Raw genomic sequence first — 20,620 nt, 5'->3', positions numbered from 1 at the left:
TCTTAAAGCCCTGCTGAAAGTTGAAGATGCCTTAAAAATATGACATCTGAACAACCTACTAGTTTATCTTGTCATGTGCTTTTGTAACTGAAAGTTATCCTAATTCACTGTTATCTGTCAGAACAGTTCAACCCTGGGCCTCTTCTCTAAAGTCAGTGATACTCATGGTCTCATTGGAATTCACACCAAAGTCTGCTTGTCAATCTCCTCTCTAGGCCTCAGCTTCTCCCCTGTAAATCTAGTAGCTAAACCACATGGTGTTGATAGGTCAGAACTCCCTGAGTTGAGTTTTTAAGAAAACCTTAGCAAAGTTATCTGATGCTCAAAATACCTTGAGGTAGAGACCTTAAGGATGCCATGCTGATTTTTTTTTTAAGGGAAACCCTCTAACTAGGATATGTGTTATAAAAGCAGTCCCTTGCAAAAGTGGGGGAATTTGAGTTCACTCCCTAACTCCCTAACTAGCATCATAATGCCTTCATGCCCTTCAGATGGAATGGACCTTCATTTTCCTTCTTTTTTTTTCATAACTTATTTTCAAGTTGTAGATCTATTAGTACCCATGTTTCCTTTAAGCCAGCTCCTTGATGGGAAAGTGTATTGCTACAAGGCCGAGCCTGAGTACTTAATACACATTTGCTGAATTAATGAATAAGCCGTGTCTCTTTGTGGCTATTTTATATCTGAAAATTAAAGGGAAATGAAGTTTGGACGAAGTGCTCTCTAATATTTCCTCTGGGTCCTGGCATATTGTGTTCCGTGACTTCTGAAATCACAGATCTGACACTGTTTTACGGGCTAGTGAGGCTCATCCTTCCTTTACAGAAGGAAAACATAAATTAGGGGGCTAGAGGCTTAGCTCAGTGCAAAACCCAAGAGGGTTTTAGCCTCAGCATGAGAAATTATACTGAGTTAGTCATTTTAATTGTTACTGTGACCAAATATCTGACAGAACCATTTTAAAGAAAGAAAGATAAATTCATGGTTTCAGAGGTTTCCCTCCATCACAGTAGGCAGAACAGAGTGGAACCTCTCACACTATGGTGGGAACAGGGGACGGCCAGGGCAAGATACAGCCCCCAAGGTTACATCCCCAGTGATCTAATTCTTCTAACTCATCCTGTCTTCCACAGTGCCACATGTCCCAGTGGTCCGCTCAAATTTCAAATCCATCAGTGTACTAAGCCTTCATTAGGCTGGAGCCTCCTTGTTCTGATGATGCTTAGCAAAGTCCTACGAGCAACTGAGGTGTGCCTTGCTAATCCAAGCATTTCTCTCTGCCCAGCTCTATGTATTTCTTAATAAACTCAAGTTAACAATTAAAATTAAGCATCATAATTAAGAAGTATTCTTTGTCTGCTTGCTTTTGGACAGAGTCCTTGAGTATCCCAGCCTGGCTTAACATTGCCGTCTACCTGCTTCTCTGTGCTGAGAGTCAGGGCTATAGCTGTGTATTACTTAGCTGGGCAGGAATTACTCAAAGATAAAAACAGACGGCAAAAGCACATGAGTTAAAATGCCCAAGTAGTTATCATCACTTTAGTATTTTATGTTGCTTCACAGTTTTCATTAAATAAATATTGCAGATAAAGTAAAATTTTCCTCTATCCATATCATCTCCTCCTCCTCCTCTGTCCTTTGCACTGTGAACTGAATGAACTGTGTTTGCACGTAGGACCATAGATAGAGTTGCTTGACTAACTGGTGGATGGGGGTGGGGGAACAGGGCTGTATTTTCCAGATGTATTTTAGTCGGCTTTGCTGATATGTTTAATGATGGATTGACTGTGGATAAGAGAGAGAGGGGAAGGGAGGGAGGGAGTGAAGGGGGCGGGAGAGAAGTAATATAGAGTAGAAAAGAAAAACTTCACAGAGGGAGTAATCGTAAAGATATTTTTAAAGATACTGAAGAATAAGTTGGCATATGACCTAAGCTATTTCGGCAGGAAGTATCAAGAACCAAAATTAGGGCAAGGGAAAGGAATGAAAATGTAGACAGATGGGAAAAAAATATTTGGACTTAAAAGTACAACATTCTTGTTTTCCTCATAAAAGATATGCACAGAGCATCAGGAAGTATTATTTAGAACAATGTTTATAAAAACAATGCCAGTTTCTTATTTTTCTCTTTTTTTAAAATCAAGCTGAATGCATGAGCTGGCTTTAGCACAGGGTCCCAGATGTTTAGTGGTCAACCAAGACCTCGCTCAGACAATAGAGTAAGCAACAAATCAGGAAACCCTGGGGAAATGGGAGTGGGAGGGATTTTTTTTTAAACAGTTCTAGTTAAAGAAACTAAACTAGCATAAGGCAACACTGGAGTTAACAAAGCAGTCTTGTGAAGGACAAAAGGATCCAGTTACAGAGCCAGGAAACAGACTTCTGTCTGACAAACAATTATGGGCAACAATTACTAGATTAGAAGTCAAAAGAGCAGATTTAAGTCTGGCCTCTTCTCTTTATCCCTGTGTCTTTATGCAGTCGTGCAACCTTTTACCAAAAGAAAAACATAAAAGCGACACAGACATTGGCTCTGACGGGTTCTTGGTATATTCTTGGATAATAGTAGAAGCAGATTCTGGGTCTGTAGGGTAAAATCAAAGTTAACTAAAGAGAACCAATTTAAAGAGGCAAAGAAAATATCTTAGGAATTCGAAACGGGTCTTTAGAAGGTGGCTACACAAAAAAAATCAGTAAAATGTAGGCACAATGAAGTTAGAGAAAAAATAATAAAGCCAGACCAACAGGCTAAAATGAGAGATGGCTGTTAAAATGGATATAAATGGCATAAGGAATAAAATTTGAAATGAGAAATTATGTCAGTATCTGAAATACAATACCACAGAACTCACTATGGGAAACACAGTGGAGAATATAAAAGACAGGCTCTCTCAATATACAAACCAAAGGAAAAGATGCTCCAGTGTCTTGAGATATAAAATGAGCTTCAGAATTAAAGAAAATGGGATGATAGATGTTACTAAGATGTAATGAATAAAAACAGAAAACTCATTTTCAAGTTAAAACATGCATGATATATTAAATTAATGATTATTTTTTTCTGGTTCCCAGTTCATTTGAATGTATATATGTACAGGGGGAAAAAAATCTCAAAACGTAATGGGAGGCCTCTGTGGGCTAGAGAATTACTCTTTGTCAGAAGTAAGACTATATTTGTCATTGACGTGGTTGTCTGTGTGGAAAATTGGAAGCTACTAGAATGACTATGTTAGTAAAGCCCCACACTACATGATCAACATAGAAAAGTCATCAGTTATTTAAGAAAAGCACAAATGTCATGTCGTCACAGTCAGTATGTCCATAATCATTTGTCCATAGTAGAGAAAACCAGAAATAGTGAAACGATCCATAGCAGACCCCTATTTGTAGATGAGATGGAATTCTGACGTATGCGAAGCCATGCACACTTTTCAGAAGTATCTTCTCAGGACACTGTGTAGTCAGTCTGCCCGTGTATCTCAAGTTCCACAAAGGTGCAACTATGGTGCACAGAAAGCACACAAATGATTGCTTGGGGCCAGGAGCTGGGGAGGGCTAATAACGCCGGCGAAGATTCTCCGGGAAGTATGGAAACTCTTCTCTATCTGGAATGGGCCTGTGATTATGCAACTCTGTATCTTCTCTTTTCAAAAGTTACCAACTTAAAACACTTCAAAACTACAATAGTTTATAGAAAATTATTCAACAATAAAGCTGATTGAAGCAAAACAGACCTACGTGCAAAATATTTGTAAAGCCCAAATTAGGCTTTAGAGTTCAGAAAACTCCAAGGCAGAGTTGGAGAACAAATTAGAGATTTTTGAGAAACACCAAATGGTTTCAAATTACAGCCTTTGCTCATGTGAATCTCCAGCGTACATAAAAAATATTTATGTAAATCTATTCTTGCTATTTGGTAAGAGATAAAAGATGTGGCCAAATCTGAGAAATTATTAATGTGTAATAGGTCAGGAACACTGCATATGAAAATCATAATGTCATCACAGACCTAATTTGCCAAAAATGAAGGAAACAGAGTGATGGGGACTTGACTTTGCAAAGAAGGGCCCTGCAAGTCCTTTTTGTTCCTCCAGTTCCTGTGTTGCAGGCCTGGTCATTTCCCCAGAAGCAACAACATATTGCAGTTTGGCCCTGGTCAGATATTTTGATTTAATCAAATAGGAAACGTCATGCATGGGAGAATATGTAAAAGTCCCACCCCTGACACAGGACTACTTGGGAGTCTCTCAGTTGCCCTGGCTTGATGTAGAGGATGAAGGGGAAGCCAGAGGGTACAAGGTGGGGAACAGCACACTTCAACCGGGGAGACAGATGGATGATGTCTTTAATGCGTTCGCAGTGAAAAGCTCATATCAGAGGTGAAACAGCTCGCTTGGTGGCTTGGGGTCAAGTGTCATAAGGTGCTATTTTTTTTTCCAAAATGCAGGGAAGGATTATATAAACTATTTCTTGCAGCTGAAACACAAATAGTTATGTTGATTTCTTTGGAGCTTTCCATGGAAGTGAGTTTTTAATATGCCCTGAAATGAGATGTCTGCAAAATCATCATTTAAGAACACAAAAGCATGGGCTAGAGAGATGGCTCAGGTTTCTTTCAGAGAACCTGGGCCCATGCTGTAGCTCACAACTGTTTCTAACTTCAGTTCCAGGGAATTCGACCCTCTTACATAGACATGCGTACAGGCAAAACACCAATGCCCATGAAATAAAAGTAAATAGATTTAAGAACACAGGAGCAAAAATTATTCATCTACATTTCATTCAGAATTTTAAAGAAGAAAGTTACTTCTGTGGTTGATTTTTGGCATGCTTCCTTTTCTTCAAGCTATGTAAAAGTTTTTGACTGTGTTCAACACTTGGTCTATGGACACAGAGGACTGGTTTTGCAATACCACTTTAGCACTAGGAAATTTTAACTGAGAGCTAAATTCCATATGCTTGGAAGAAAATGAAGAATTACTTTAATAAATATTCTGTGTCAAAAGGAAGTGATAAAGCAATTTAAATATGCTTCTTCTTCTTCTTCTTCCTCTTCTCCTCCTCCTCCTCCTCCTCCTCCTCCTCCTCCTCCTCCTCCTCCTCCTCCTCCTCCTCCTCCTCCTTCTTCTTCTTCTTCTTCTTCTTCTTCTTCTTCTTCTTTCTGTGTTGTCTCCTTAGTCATAGTCATGGTGGGTCATATCAAAAGGAAGTCCTTTGTCATTCTGGCTGCTGTTCTGTTCTTTCTCCCAGGGAGGGAGATGCTGCCAGGGTAGGTCTGCCACTTTCAGTGTTTACCCTCTGTTTGGATCTGTGTTACTAGGTGCCCACTCTTGGCCCGAATTTCTAGTGACTGGGTGGTTTTACCTCTGCATTGGAGTTAGTTGGAAGGCAACAAGCAGGCACTGACCCAGGGAGCTGGGACGATGAAGTTTAACATGGAGTTAGGATTAGAAAGCAATTTTTATTCTGAGTCAGAGGTAGCTAGAGGAGGCAATGCAGGTAGGACTTTGTCCCCTTAAGTCTTCAGCCTTTTAAATCATAAGTTCTAAGCCAGCTCATCACCAGGGCATGTACTCTCCTTGAAGAAAAATGAGTAGGAAGGAAGTCTTCTCACTCGTTACTGGACAGTTCTGCATGGCAGCGTGGGCTCCCTCTAGAGCCCTAATTAGCTGCTTCCTATTAGACTGGCCATTTGAGTGAGAGGACCAAATGCTTCCTGCTGCTTTCTGTGTGTGGTCTCTTTCACTGCAGAACCAGACAATAAGGATAGAACTCAGGGTATGTGTGTGTGGGGGGGGGAGCTCTTGTAGATCAGTGTTTTAGCTATGGATCTCAGATAAAACCTCTTCAGTATTGCCAGACTTAAAACCAAGTTCCACAAATGCTAATTCCTATTATCTCTTATAAGGTATACTATAGTCTGCCAACCCTAAAGCTTGAAACATTCTTTTCCTGTTAAGAACAATTTAACCTATGAAGTTGTTCATGGTGTTACTATGGTTAAGATTTTTATCCTAGAACTTCATACAATGTTGTAACCATATTTGCTCACCCTTCCCCAAATCCTCCCAGATCTACTCTCTCTTCCTACCCACCCAACTTCCTGAGCTATTTCTCTCTCCCTTTCAAACCCATGGGGTCCAATTGGAACTCCCAAATACTCAAGTATGGTGCCTACTCTGGAGTTTGGCACACCTATCAGAGGCCACATGCTTAAAGAAAACTAACCCTCCCTCTCCCAGAGGCTGTTAGCTACCAATACCTTAGGCCTTTTGAAAAAGTCATATTACTTTTTAAACCCCTGGGAACTTTAATTTCCTCACCCAAAGATGGGCGGGTATGTGGAGTTTTTTTTTTTTTTTTTTTTTTTGGAAGTGGGGAGCCAGGCATTGTGGTATAGGCTCTTATTCCCAGTCCTTGGGAGGCAGAGACAGGTAGATATCTGTGAATAAGCTAGCCAGTCAGTGCTATATAGTGAGACCTTGTTTAAAGAAAAAGAAAAAAAAAAACACCTGAGAAAAAGAGAGAGAGACAGAGAAACAGAGAAAGCACTAAAGAAATAACACTATAAATGCACTATGTTTTGGAAACGAAATTTTATTTAAAGTAGCAAAAATTATCGCTTAAATTATCAATACTGATTAAATGTAGCTTCCTATTACAAAGTTACCACATGCCATGCTTGTGATAGTGAGAGCCTAGCACGTGACTACACAAGTGACTGTGGTTTGCTTGTTCTGATCTGGAGTAACATCTCCTACCGGTTCTCCCTTCCACCTGTGGGCCCCTCTCCTCTCTAAGCAGTATTCCACGGAACTGAAGAAGCTGTACTGTCAAATTGCAAAGACGTGCCCCATCCAGATCAAAGTGATGACGCCACCCCCACAGGGCGCTGTCATCCGTGCCATGCCTGTCTACAAGAAAGCCGAGCATGTCACTGAGGTCGTGAAGCGGTGCCCTAACCACGAGCTGAGCCGCGAGTTCAACGAGGGTAAGAACAGTGGGGCCCTGGATTCTGTTCCTGTCCAGTCAAGCTCCTTGATGGTAAAGGTGCTGCTTCTGGTTTCAGACTAAGAATATTGATAAATAAATTTGTGACTTTCACAGTAATTGGACTAGTTAATAATTTATTTGTCCGAATGAGAAAATAGGAACACAATAGCATGGCAGTAGTTGTGCCTGTCATATCTTTGACTTGGCTGCCTTTCCCTGAGTGATATTTCAAGTCTAGAGAAACTGAAGGCAGGGAAGACCGGAAGAAGGAATGTAAAAGAGCTGGTATAATGAACAAATGAGAAAGTAAAAGGAGAAAGAAGAATAAAAATTGACAAGGGAAAGAGTAGGTTAGAAAATAAAGATTCAAAACAAATGGATAATGGAAAGAAAGACAGGTTTCCAGGAGGGGTCTTGGGGGCTCCCTTTAAGTTCGGTGCCCATGTGTAATGTATACCCATCTTTGGAGCCCCAAATCTAACCAGAGTGTTATAGAAGAGGTGAGTGTTCCCCAGGGTTCACATAGATCTGGCATTATGGTTCCACGAAGGGCAGTGAAAGCAAAGAGTGACGGAAGTAGAAAGGAATCCTCTGGGGGCTGGGAGTGCAGGGGGCTGAGGGTTAGATCACTTCACAGAAAACACTGATAGTGTAAATGTTGGAAGGCAGCTGGAATGTGTAAACATGGGGCACAGAAGGGATTGCAGAAAAAAATCATGGAAGAAGAAAGAGGCTGGATAAATATTTAGAAGGAGAAAATACAGCCAAATATCCCAACCTGATTTTTATAGACTAATTTCTAGTTTTGTCTACATGACTGCATTATCCATATTTTGTCTCTTGCTTTGTGATTAATAATATACCATAAAATATCCTGTACATGCAGGCTTAATCCTCAGTTTGCCTAAGTGCCAGTGTTCCATCAAAACAACAATATTTTGGAAGTTTCCTTCATTTTCAACATAATATTGTTGAAATAGCCAGTTCTGCAGAGAATATGTTGATATTCTTAGCTTTTTACTTTTATTGAATAGTTTTTGTAGACTGGAACTTGATACCTCAAGGGTAAAGATTGCTTTATGGTCCCTCTCAGAACACTTTCTTTTGGAGCATTGCCAGACATCTCAATTTTATGGCTTTGCTTAGACCTTTTTGTAAAACCTGCTCCCTTTTCTTGTCTCCAACCTGGGACTCTTTCAACGCAGTAAAGCCAGAAAGTTTCTTATCTTTATTACTAAATCCAGGTCTAAAGATGGATAGGAGAAAAAAATAAAGATCAACAGTGCTTACCACCTTCTAGTGTTGCTTGCTTTGTTAGAAGCAGTGGGGCTCGAACCCAGGGCCTTGCAAGTAGGAGGCATGTGCTCCTTCACTGAGCTATACGCTCAGCTAATTTCTTCTACTTCTCATTTTCTATTTTTTTTGCAAGTTAAAGGCTTAGGCTGAACTTCTTTGTTTGTTTGTTTTCCAATTACCTAGGAAAATTCTATGCAGTGGATAAAATCAGAGATGTAGAATAAGGTTCTAGGAAAGCTTGGATAGTTAACCTTTAGTTGCAGACCATAGAACCGTCCCTAGACACTGATCATCACAAAACTCTGTGTTGGTGCGTAGTGTTAGGTGTCATCCACGGTAGGCACCTGCAAACAAGGTCTGTCCTTTATGACACGCAGGGTTTCCTTGGTCACTGCTATCATTCTTTCTATGACAATTCATTTCATAGTCTTTATTATTAGGTCTGTAAACTAACTATTTTGTCTTTTTCTGACTTACAGGACAGATTGCCCCTCCTAGTCACTTGATTCGAGTAGAAGGGAACAGCCATGCCCAGTATGTGGAAGATCCTATCACAGGAAGGCAGAGTGTGCTGGTCCCTTATGAGCCGCCCCAGGTAAACAAGCAAAGCAGGGCAGAAGGAGTACCACACATTTGGTAACATGCGGGATCTAGTGTTTATCGCTGTGTTCACCCTTGCCACCAAATGCTTCCACAACATTCTTTTAATATCTCTTGCTCTCATGTCACCCCTTTCAAAATCCTAAACTGGAGAGAAGGCTCAGTTATTAAGAGCGCTTGCTGCTTTTCCAAAGGCAAGTTCAGTTTCCAACTCCTTCCCCACCAAACATGCGGGGTTCCTCACATCTGCCTGTAACTCCAGTTCTAGAGAATCAAATGCCCTCTCTGGCTGATGGGGCACCAGACGCACACGGCACAAATACATCATGCAAGCAAAATGCACAAAATAAAAATGAACACATCTCTTTAAAATTGTGGGTGTGCACTGAATTTCCTAGGTAGTAGGGTTATGCTCAGGCTGCTTGCCTCACAGCTTGAGGTTGGTTTTGTAGTCTTAGCTGGATGGCAGGGAATTGGTAGTGGGTGCAAGCAAATGCTCTGTGTGTGTGTGTGTGTGTGTGTGTGTGTGTTTTATAGTAGATTGTAAATGGGTGAAGCTACAGAGCATTGTTTAGATGGTTTTCCTGAACAGATGGAATATTTACGAATGTGGGTGTGAAAGAGGACAGAGCGGTAGAAAGCATGCTAGACTACAGGAGGAGCAAAGCCAGTAGCTGGGCTTGACTGGCAAGCTCTGGGCCCTTGGGCATTGACTCACACGCTATGTGACTCTGTGGGCTTGACTTGCCTTATGCATAACTGAGCGATTTAGATTATTTAATTCCGAGGGTGTTTTAGCACTAGGATATTCTTCACGAAGATGTACATTCAAATTTAGGCAATATTAGTTTATCTTCACAATGAAAATACCCTTGAATTATTGCTGCTATTTGGGGCATTTTTTTTAAAGCTCTCCTTTCTCAGAGATGTCTGTGTTATAGACTGAAATGAGTAATTTGAATCAGCTAGCAAAAGAGCAGGGTTGAAGAGCAATGATGCAGTATAATGAATCCATCTGCTGTTCCAGTGTTGGGAACATTAGTGTGACGATCTCTTGAAAGCAAGGCAAAGAGGGCTTCTCCAGTGCACTATACAATATCCTTTCCGAGACAGAAACCTGCCGCTAGAAATCGAGTTCTTCCAAAAGAGGGCCGAGCTGAGACGCAAAAGCGTCAATTCACACCATCGTTGGCACAAGTTACATCACATACGGACGTACACCTTTCTTTTTCTCCTGCCCAGGTTGGCACCGAGTTCACCACAGTCCTGTACAATTTCATGTGCAACAGCAGCTGTGTCGGGGGAATGAACCGCCGTCCAATTTTAATCATTGTTACTTTGGAAACAAGAGAGTAAGTGCCATGTGTGGGACTGTCCACCCGAGGGTGAAGGAGAATCCTGAGCTCTCTCACTACCTCTGCATGCCCCCCCCCCCCAATTTGGCGCTTTGTCCTATAAATCCACTATAAACACTAAAAGATCTGAGAAAGTGGAGGCAGAGAAGGGTGGGTCAGGGAAGGGGGGCTGGGAGCCAAGGGGCCCTGCAAGTCACTTCAGACTTGAATACTTGACTTCTGACTGGAATTGTTTCTGATAGACAGTGTTTGTTTTCATGTGTCCCCCAAGGCATTTACTGGTTTCCTTGAGAAGTCTGAGCTGCCTGAGGCGATTTTATCCTGGGACATCCCCTGGCTTAACTCAAGTTTCCTTCAAAATATGTAGCTAAATACAGCTGTTCAGCTAATGGCTCGGAGGGTCTTTGCAAAGCGAATGGAATGTTCTTTATTTGTATTGCTTGTGGCATGCACAGTTTCGTGTTCTGCCAGGTGCTTCTGGGCGCTTGCTCTGAGCAGCCATGCTGAAGGGCGTAAGGACATACGTATGAGGGCCGACGTCAGGGACAAGACCCCTGTAACTTTAACCTGTTGTTTTTCTCTAATTCCTAGTGGGCAAGTTCTGGGCCGACGGTGCTTCGAGGCCCGGATCTGCGCTTGCCCCGGAAGAGACAGGAAGGCCGATGAAGACAGCATCCGAAAACAGCAAGTTTCGGACAGCGCAAAGAACGGTGATGGTACGAAGCGCCGTAAGTAGATGTAGTGGCCAGATGGGGTGGGGTCAAGTCTTCTCCAGATGTGGGACTCTACAAATAAGATTAGGAAGGCCATTCAAGGAAAGCTGTAAGCTTTATGAGCCAGTGTGACCTGAGCTCTCAAAGAAAGTAGGATTGCACCGGACCCACCCTAGGGCACTCTACCAGTTGCTTAAACTCCAATTGTTCTTAGCGGGAGATTACTTGGGATCTGGTGTCCACACCAATAGCATCAACAACACCTGGAAACTGGGCACATGCTCCGGTTCTAGACTTGCTGTTTTTGATGTCCCAGTGATCTGGGTTGAATGTTACCTAAAGCAGCAGGTGTCGATTTGTCTTTCAGTTATTAAGCATGGGATTAAAGCGGTACCTGTTTTCCTTGGGGATCTAAGGAACAGTACCGTTTGCAAATGTATGTCCTTTGGCACAGTCCAGGGATGTACAAATGTGGTCGCACTGAGCCTAGACAGCACATGGTGACCGGAATGAGGCCTCAGCTACCTTAACATTTGGTACTAAACTTGGATTCTAATTAATTCTATTTTTTATTGGGATATTTCAAGAATCCTGTAATACAACATTTTGAAAGCAGAAGTGCTGCCATCTTTAGAAGGGGTTCACGTGACCTGTGGTGTATGTCTTCATCTCAGCCACCACCACAGGGTCCCTAGGACCAGCGGACAATATCTGCAAACCATTGTTCACATGTGCTGCTGACTTATACAGAAATACTGTTCTAGAAAGCACTTTGCATAAATGTCAACCCACTGGCAGCTCACCAAGTTAGTTTGGGTTTCTTAAAGAGAGATTCCACTCTGTGCCCCCTGGAAATCTCTATATGTACCAGGCTGGCTTTGAACTCACATCAACTCTTCCCCTTCAGTAGTCTGTGTTCTGGAATTCCAGGAATGAATAGCTATGCCTATTATAAAGTATATCACAGTACTTTTTTTTTTTTTTTTTTTTTTTTTTGGCTGGGATTCTCTGTAGATATGGAGCCTGTCCTGGAACTAGCTCCTCTTATAGACGACCAGGCTGGCCTCGAACTCATAGAGATCCACCTGCCTCTGCCTCCCAAGTGCTGAGATTAAAGGCTTGCACCACCACCACCACCTGGCTTGAGGAGGGCTTAATCTTACTACCTATTAGTATTTATATGGATTAAAACTAGAACTGTTCCTCACAGGAGAACCCATCACCACTGACTTCCAACTTCTGAGCATGATATGTTTTTCTGCTAGATTCCCTCAGTCCCCATGACAACTCCTCACATAACTCAAATGTTCCATATATACATATCCCCATTCTAACTTCTCTTGCGCCTGCAGCTAGCACGAGGCAATAGCGCAGCCTATCTTGGGCACTCTACTTACCAACAATTTAGTGGTTTATAGTAAGAACAGAATACCTGAGCTTTGATGGAAAGATCATTTTCACACCCTGGATCCTAGCTGATTAGAGATGCTAAGTTAAAAACCTTAGCAATTTATCACTCATTAATTCCCCCATTTTCTATGGCCAACGAAGTTCCTGTAACATGCATATTTAACTTCTTAGGAGATGCATGATCTGAACCATAAAACTTTTAAAAAGGCAAAACAAGAAAACTGTATTTCCTTTTTCTTAACAGTTTTTCAGAGACACATGTAGGGAGCACATACTCTGACTGCCCCTCCACCCCCACGACAGCATCCTGGGTTTGCCTTCTCTACTGTTTTTTCTATCTCTCTCTCACCTTCTTACTTTATATAAAAACAACTAGCATCAATTGATGGGTACTTAGGACCGACATCCCTCATCTCCCATGCTGCTAGGCAGTTTCTATTTTGTACGTATTTTTAGAGATCAGATTCAGTGCATCAGCTCTCACAAACTCTCTCAATGAAGCTTATGTACTTCTTCCTCCAGCTTTTCGCCAGAATACACACGGCATCCAGATGACTTCCATCAAGAAACGAAGATCCCCAGATGATGAACTGCTGTACCTACCAGTGAGTCCCCTTGAATTGTCACAGTTGCTTCATTTCCCCCTCCTCAGCGTGCATTTCTTAGACAGTACTCACCCAGTTCCTCAGGGAAAGAGGGAAGAACCCTCCTTCCCTGGAGTAAGAACAGCAGGGACTTAGATGATGCAGCGTGTGAACAAGCACCATGGATTTCTCCCGGTGCTAGGGCTGGAGGTTGGAAGTCTGAGACCGAGGGCAACTTGCCCTTGATAGGTTCTGGGGAGGACCCTCTTCTGAGATGCTGCCGTCTTCTGCATATTCTCTTTCACGGGACAAAAAGCTGCATAGCTTTCTGAACAGTCATTTACAGGGCCACTGATCACATCCTCCATGTCTCAACCTTCATAACCTAAATAGCATGCCAAGGGCCCCATCTCCCAACACCACCACTTTGGAATTTCAGAGTAAAACACACGAAATGTAGAGAAGGGAAACACATTCAATCATAGTGGCAGAAGGAGGTATCAAATAAAGCAAAGATCTTTTCCTTTTAAAATCATGACACGATCCTTTCCCTTAGAATATATTCATATTGTGAGTTCTACTTCATCGCTCTCCCATTCTAACAAAGCCACTCCCGTAATAGGACATTTGCCATCAAATATTTAATTCACATATCTTTATTTGTGACACAGCATTGCCATTCATGAACTTTTGTCATAAGCATTTCACAAAGTTAACAATGCAGTCACTAAGCTGTTCCACTTTCAGGGTACCCTAGGGTCATTTGATACATGTTTATCATAAGTAACAATCAACTCACAGCAATCCGCATGTCCGTGTCTCTAAGCATTCACCATTTCTATGTGCAGGGAACCTTTGTTGTCCTTTAGGGAATGTTATAAACAAAGTCAAGCAAAGCAGAAGCCTTGTGTAGGGACAGAAGGCTTGACCCAATTCTTATGTAAGACCATCCATCCCTTCTACTTGACTATCCATCACTAATGAGATCACGTCATTAGGTTATGGCTAGCATTCATTGGGTTCTTACTACCTTAGGTCTTTGCCACCTATGGTAACTATTGCTGATCTTCTTAAACTTTGTAAGATGTTCAACCCTGATGCCATCTAAGTTGACACAGGTGACAGTGTCAGGAGCAATGACTGAGCTACCACCCTGGGATTAGAGTTTAAGTCATTTAGCAGGTTCATTTGGGTGTGCATGCCTCCTTCCCAGCCTTCCCAGCCCTGGCTCTCAGAGAAATCTGACAGGCAGCGAGCTGAGGTTTCCAGTCTCACTTCTAAGGCTACATATAGAAAGTGGATGTTTTCCCTCTAGGTAAAACATTACACCTTCTATACTACACTAATATTTCATGAAAATCCCAGTATGTGGTCATGAAGAAGCTACTGTGATGAATTGGATCTAAAGAAATAAGCAGTTAGACAAAAATCAAGTTAACAGGATGAGAAAAGCCATGGAATAAATTCACGTTGAGTGACCCATAGGCCGGTTCTCAAGCAACTGTAAGGAAGGATAAATGTTTGCCTTCCAAACATTTACCTTAAACTGAGTACCTAGCACTTCCAAGGTAATGAAGTTCTTAGGAGAACAAGGCTGAGGAAACACACGTGAAGGAGAAAATGTGGGGATAAGAGAAGCCCTAAAGTCAGGGTGGGCATCTCGGAGAAAAGAGACCAGAGGAGGCTAATAACAGCAGAGGAGAAACTTGGCGCATCTGTCGTTCATGCTCAGGTCAATGACTGTGGGGCAGATAGGTGCATAAGGTCTAGAATGCAGTGTACATTCACTCCCAGGGCCCTGGGGGTTCTTTAGCCCAGCCTCCTCCTCAGTTAAAACAAAGTCATCCACAGAAAACACAAAAATATGAATCAGATGGGCATAAGTAGGCTGGGGAAAGAACGCTAGTTCACAGCATCAAAGCATAGACAGGAGCATAGCCTCTCCTTGCTCACCTTCAGCTGCGAACTTATATACAGGACTCAGCTCATCTGTCCCTGTGTGTGTCTCTAACTGGCTGAAAAGTGCCAGCTATACTGGTTTTCATGTTGCAAATATGTCTTAGCCAGGAGATGTATTTACCAGTACATAATCCGCAAATAGTCAGATGTGACTGAGTTTTGCCTGGTCTGCAGCTCTTCATCCTCCCTGTTTTCTGGTTTTTGCCTAGGTGAGAGGCCGTGAGACTTACGAAATGCTGCTGAAGATCAAGGAGTCCCTGGAGCTCATGCAGTACCTCCCGCAGCACACGATCGAAACTTATAGGCAGCAGCAGCAGCAGCAACACCAGCACTTACTCCAGAAACAGTGAGTGTGCCACCGTCCTTGCGGAAGGCATGAGCAAGGGGTACTCTTGGCTGTTGGCATCAGCGGCAGGCTAATGGCAGAAGCTGACACTGACACTGTGTGGTCCATAAGAGTTTAGATGAGCTGGTTTGGCCTCCTTCTGTGTGTCGTGTGACATTTGGTGTGTTCACTTGTGTTCTATTACAAGCTCCCAGCTCATGATAACACTTACTAATACTCTGTTCTAACAACTTATCATGTTCAAAACCCTTCCCTTGTCACAGAGGATTGGCATGTGTATCTCCTAGGATACATGCAATCCCTTTTGGGGTACGGCTATAGGTAAAGAGGACCGAGGAGGTTTTCCTACTAGGAGATGAACTGTTTGCCCGCTGTTTTAACTGGGGTTCTGAGACCTAGCCCTGTCCCTTGAGGGATGTCTCAGTGCAGGACAGAGTTATATCAAGTTTTTGTGTTTTAGCATCTTTGTTCTAGACTATCTTCCAGCAATACATTTTTAAATAAATGGGAAAGGTTTGGCAACCTTATTAGCATATGCATACAGTCTACTCATATGTTAAGTTTCACCTTTCCACTCAGAGCTTTGGTGTTAATTGTTTTGTGACTAACAAGAAGAGAATCGCTCTTCTGAAAAGATGGGAGATTGGCCAATCAGAGCTCTGCTTATAGCTATCTTTGGGTGCTTAAGTACCTTCACTTGTGAATTTAATACATTGTATATTAGTGCAGTGTTGCCACAGAGTCTTGGTAGATAAATGTCTATACTACATTTTCAGTTTACTGGAGAAATCTCAAACACTCAACCTTTCAGGACAAAACGAAGAGGTATCAAAAAGTATCTTAATTGAGAAAAGAGGTTTGTTTGCTATTTTTTTAAGCTACATTGATAATTTAGTCTAATAGTTATAAGGTTTGACCAAAGAAGATCTTTAAAATAGAAATGTAAGTGAGCGAGAAATACTAGTTCTTTTCTAACATTATTGACTACTTCTACATAAGTATAAAAAAGGGGTACTTAAGCAATATAAATGCTGCTGAGGGGTCTAGACTCCATCTCTAAAAACCATAGCCGACTTCTGAGTGGGGAACAGCAGAAGACTGGGAAATGAGCATGTCCCCTTCTCAGCTGAAAGCTGTTGCGAATGTAAGGCCCTTTGACTACCGCATCTCACATGGAAGTTCTACAACTCGTAACTATCATTTGTTCTGAAGGCCAGACATAAAATTTAATCAAGTGATTTCTTCGAGATACAGAATACTCTACAGGAAAATCAGAACACACAAAATTCTCACTGGCAACAGTATGTATTCTTTTGGATATCTGACATCAGTGGATGTTAAGATAATCAGGTATAGATTCCATTTAGTTCACTTATAAACATGCAAATGAGATCCAAGGACTGCACCGCTGAAACACAGTAGACTTGCAGAGGAATAAGTAAGAGTGCCTTCCGCTGAGAATTGCTTCCAGTTAATTCTCAAAACCTTTAGCTCAGCCAACACCAGTAGGATGAGGATTCTATTATATATTAATGTGTTGTGTTGAACTAGTTCTGAGTCGTCAGCTCCGGACATTGTTTTTCTCATTAATGAAGAAAGAACCATCTAGTGCAGGGACTAGTAAGCATTCTCTTCTTCTGAAGCAAGAGAGTTAGGTATTTTATGCATCTGACTGCAGATGCTCTCTTATAACCGATCGGTTCTATGCTTGTGTTGGGAGAACAGCAGTAGGTGCCATAACTCAATGAGGGTGGCTGTCACATGAATATCTTATTATGGAGTCTGAAACTTGTATTTCATACCATGTTCTTATGTCGTAATTGCTACCTCCTCCATGTTTAAAAGTGTAAAAACCATTGGCAGCTCGTGAGCCATGCTGGAGAGCTTGCCAACCACTCTTGCAGGTGAATAGGCTCCTCATCTTTTTGTGTTCATTGAAGTGGAATTTCTGTTGGACGGGCACATCACAAAGTTACTGTGTGTATTCTAGAGAGGTAAGAAACGAGCACAAAAAGTCCTGAAGTCAGCTTCAGACGGCAGCCTTCCCCATAGGTCTCTTTTGTCCTATGACAAATAAAGCATTTCTACTGAGATAACAAGTGCTCATGGTGATCTAATCCCTTTAGTAAAGCACACTATAATACGTGACTTTAAAATGGAAACAAGAATTAGGGCTTCTGCCTTCCGGTAGTTTGCATCAAGTAGTGAATTCCTAACTAAAACACTGTTTTTATATATGTTGTAATATTAAGAAAGCTTTGCAATGATCAGGATTATATAAATTAAGCTTGCAAAGATTAGATGAGAAAGGAAATAACCTATCTTTGTTTTGTAGACTTTTTGACTCAAGTGGCTTGTTCTGGTCAAGGGCTCATGCTATCTGTGTTTACACTGTATAGATGAGAATACTGACCTTGCATCTCTGTGTGAGGATTTTTCCCAAGTAGCTGGTAGCAGATTGATCGCCTTGCACTGCTCCCAAGGGAAGTTTTATTATCTCTTCTTTATGGAGCAATCTATTTTGTAGGAGAATAAAAATGTATGATAAAGTTGTGCTAGCAAAAATGGTCTAAAAGATTTTTGGGACTTATTTTTATCCTTTTCCAGGAGTAGCTAAAAGATGAGTAGTAAGTAGTTAGCTGCACAGCTCCCGGGGTGTTTGTTGGAAACAATCATGTGCATGGTTTTGAGTTGGTCTCTCACAGCTGTGATGGCTTGCGCATGGAGAGCTAACAGATTGCAAAATGAGATCTTTGCAAAATACAGATGTTTGGTCCAATTACATGTTTATACCATTATATATGTCTCCCTGATGATTGGCATGAATCCATGTAGGTCCTCCAGTTGTTATAGTCTTCAGCTGAGATTTTTTTCCCAGCTCTTTTATTTTCACGCGAATCTTCAAGAGCAGGAGACAGGAATAAGTAGACAAAGAAAAACTGGAAATCTAATTTCCTGACAATCATTTGAAAAGAATAAATCAACTTAGAAAGTGCCTGTAATAGCCTGTGATTTCCTTTCTAAAACATAGTACCAATTTGATACTGGTAAGGAATTTTTTTAGTAGAATGAAAATTGGTGGGAAAGAAATATACTTCCTACAAGGTGGCAGTAAAATATTTTCAGTTTAATTGCTTCCTTAGTCTCCCATTCTGTGTTTTCTCTCTGCTTGCTTTTCACTTGTGCATGGATTTATCATTTTTTTCTTTTTTTTTCAACCCTTCATGGTTACCTTCATGATCATAGGCTGTATGGAAAACGGATTTTGAACCAAGTTGCTATGATTCAAGTTATTTTAGACATGCTTGGGCTTTGCACTGTTAAAGACAAAATTATATTTCCATTTTCTTGCCCACAGTGGTACAAATATAGTTTAATAGAACTCAAATCTTTTACAGATTTTTACTAAATTCCACACTCTTGCTGTCCCATGGGCATTGGTCTATAATGCTAGGCTGTTTGGTTGACACCTGTTTTAGGAAGCCTTAACGTTTTGATTAAAGCCCATGTGCCATGTCTTCTTTTTGTTTATTTGTTTGTTTACTTGCTTTTCTCTGGAATTCACTGTTTTTGCCTCTGCTGTTCTCAGACCAGTATGGCTTCTTTACACTTTTCCTAGCTGTCATTTCCTTCTGGAAAACTGTATTTTGTTCTCTATGGAAAAGATTCCATTGACTTACAATATATGCTGTGACACTCTAAGATGCCCTCATTCTATAGTGATGTCTTAACTGTGTGTGGCTCCATAGTAAACAGAAGCCAGAAGATGCTACTTTTGAGCAGGTTCTTCAAGACTGGTTCCAGCCCTCACACTAAGGCTGGGAAGACCAAGCAAGCCCACAAAACAGCTAAGGTTGCAGCGAGCATCTCTTCCCATGTTGCCGTGGTTGCTAGGTCCTTAGTCTTGCTCTTTCAGTTTAAAGCCCTATCCTTTCTGTTCTTTTTTTTTTTTATATAAACCAGGAATGCCCCTCTCCCAGCTTCATGTATTAAGAAGCAAACATTATACTCAAAATTACTAATGAATTTAGGAAAAAGTAAATGACACCAATATCCAAATTGATATAAATCATTAAAGCTGCACTTCTAAGTTAGTTTATAAGGCCACCCATTTTCAGAACATTTGCTGGAAATTGCCAGCTCTATAGACTTGAAAACAACATCAACAGCAAACAACCTCGTAATTTCATGTTGTTCAGCCCGACAATTATATAAAAATCTGAATTTTTATAGTGAGCACAGTATTACTTTGGAACTTCACAGCTAAATGATGCTATTTTCCAAGACAGAGGTTTCTTACCTCTAGATTACTAATGGAGAAAAATCTCAGAGGTTAATTAAATTCAATTAGATCACTTCTCCAATTGTGCCTATCTCCTTTGTAGAGCTGACCTTGCTTCTAAGTCTGAAAGTTTGAACCCACAGGGTGTATCTAGTCTTGCCTTCACTGGAATGCTGATATGATCAGCCAACTACACTAGGCTTCCCTATCGGAAACTCCCAGACTTCAGCTTCCAAACACAGAAGTCTCCAAACTGAATCTTTTAGTTATAAGTTGCTTCCCCCATGATGTATATTCTGGCATATTTTGTTATGAACATCCCAATCTCACTGGTACACTAGGTCATGGATTGAGTTGGAAAATGGCCTTGCTCCTTTGAAAGGACTAAACAAACAGGATTTGAAAATCCTGTCTGGGAAACAGTTCCCAACACTTCAGCAGGTTGCACAACCTTTAGCCAAATAAAAGGGCTTATTCTTGGCATCCTATGGCATAATTGATTTCTTAATTATGCAAAAGTTGCTTTCATGAGTTTGATATATGCATTTATAGGCCAAGTTTGTGACGGAGAGGATTAAGGTATTTACCCACCTCAATCGGGGCCCATACAAAATGCTCATTAATAGTTCTGTGCAGATGCATGATGACGCAGCCCCCACACTGATAAGATCTATTTCTTCAGACTTCAGAGTTTGGCTAGACAGAGCAGTAATGAGGCATAATAATTGGGTATGTGACATTTTTACAGAGGATCAAAGTTTATTCTTGTTTCTCTCTATTCCCTTTGTCAATTAATTGAGTCCAGTCGACCCATGCCAAGCACTGTGCTAAACAGTGAACCTGCCTGTCACCTTAATCCTCAAATGAGTCACTTTATGTTAAGAAATGGGCATGACTGGGCCCCAGCTAGATCTTAGGGAGGACTTGGGACAATGCATTTTTAAAAATAAGATCCTGATGTATACTGCTGATTAGCTGCCCCCGCGTTACCTCGTTTCTCCTTTACATAACTCTTGAGAAGTAGAAGTTCTGGATGGCCTTAAAGGAGGCATTTTAAAAGAAACGAGAGAAGCGGCATTTGA

General features: G+C 41.3%; 1 protein-coding gene across 5 annotated transcripts in view; it reads left to right on the top strand.

Moving 5' to 3' along the window:
• Tp63 (tumor protein p63) overlaps nt 1-20,620 on the top strand; it is a 200,967-nt gene that overhangs the window by 166,888 nt on the left and 13,459 nt on the right. For 3 of the 5 annotated variants that reach the window (XM_050160015.1, XM_050160017.1, XM_050160018.1), the window contains exons 5-10: nt 6,805-6,991; nt 8,769-8,884; nt 10,132-10,241; nt 10,836-10,972; nt 12,890-12,972; nt 15,120-15,256. In XM_050160015.1, coding sequence (XP_050015972.1) covers nt 6,805-6,991; nt 8,769-8,884; nt 10,132-10,241; nt 10,836-10,972; nt 12,890-12,972; nt 15,120-15,256 — 770 coding nt within the window. The remainder of the gene's footprint in view (nt 1-6,804; nt 6,992-8,768; nt 8,885-10,131; nt 10,242-10,835; nt 10,973-12,889; nt 12,973-15,119; nt 15,257-20,620) is intronic. The other 2 variants (XM_050160016.1, XM_050160019.1) reach the window with 1 other exon arrangement.

The sequence above is a fragment of the Alexandromys fortis genome, unplaced genomic scaffold (genome assembly GCF_014885135.2).
Source record: "Alexandromys fortis isolate MF-2015 unplaced genomic scaffold, M_Fortis_MF-2015_v1.1 scaffold_100_3062768_6864082, whole genome shotgun sequence".
NCBI classification, from domain to species: domain Eukaryota; kingdom Metazoa; phylum Chordata; class Mammalia; order Rodentia; family Cricetidae; genus Alexandromys; species Alexandromys fortis.
The sequence above is the reverse complement of the archived record's forward strand: the minus strand, read 5'-3'. Positions and strand labels throughout refer to the sequence as shown.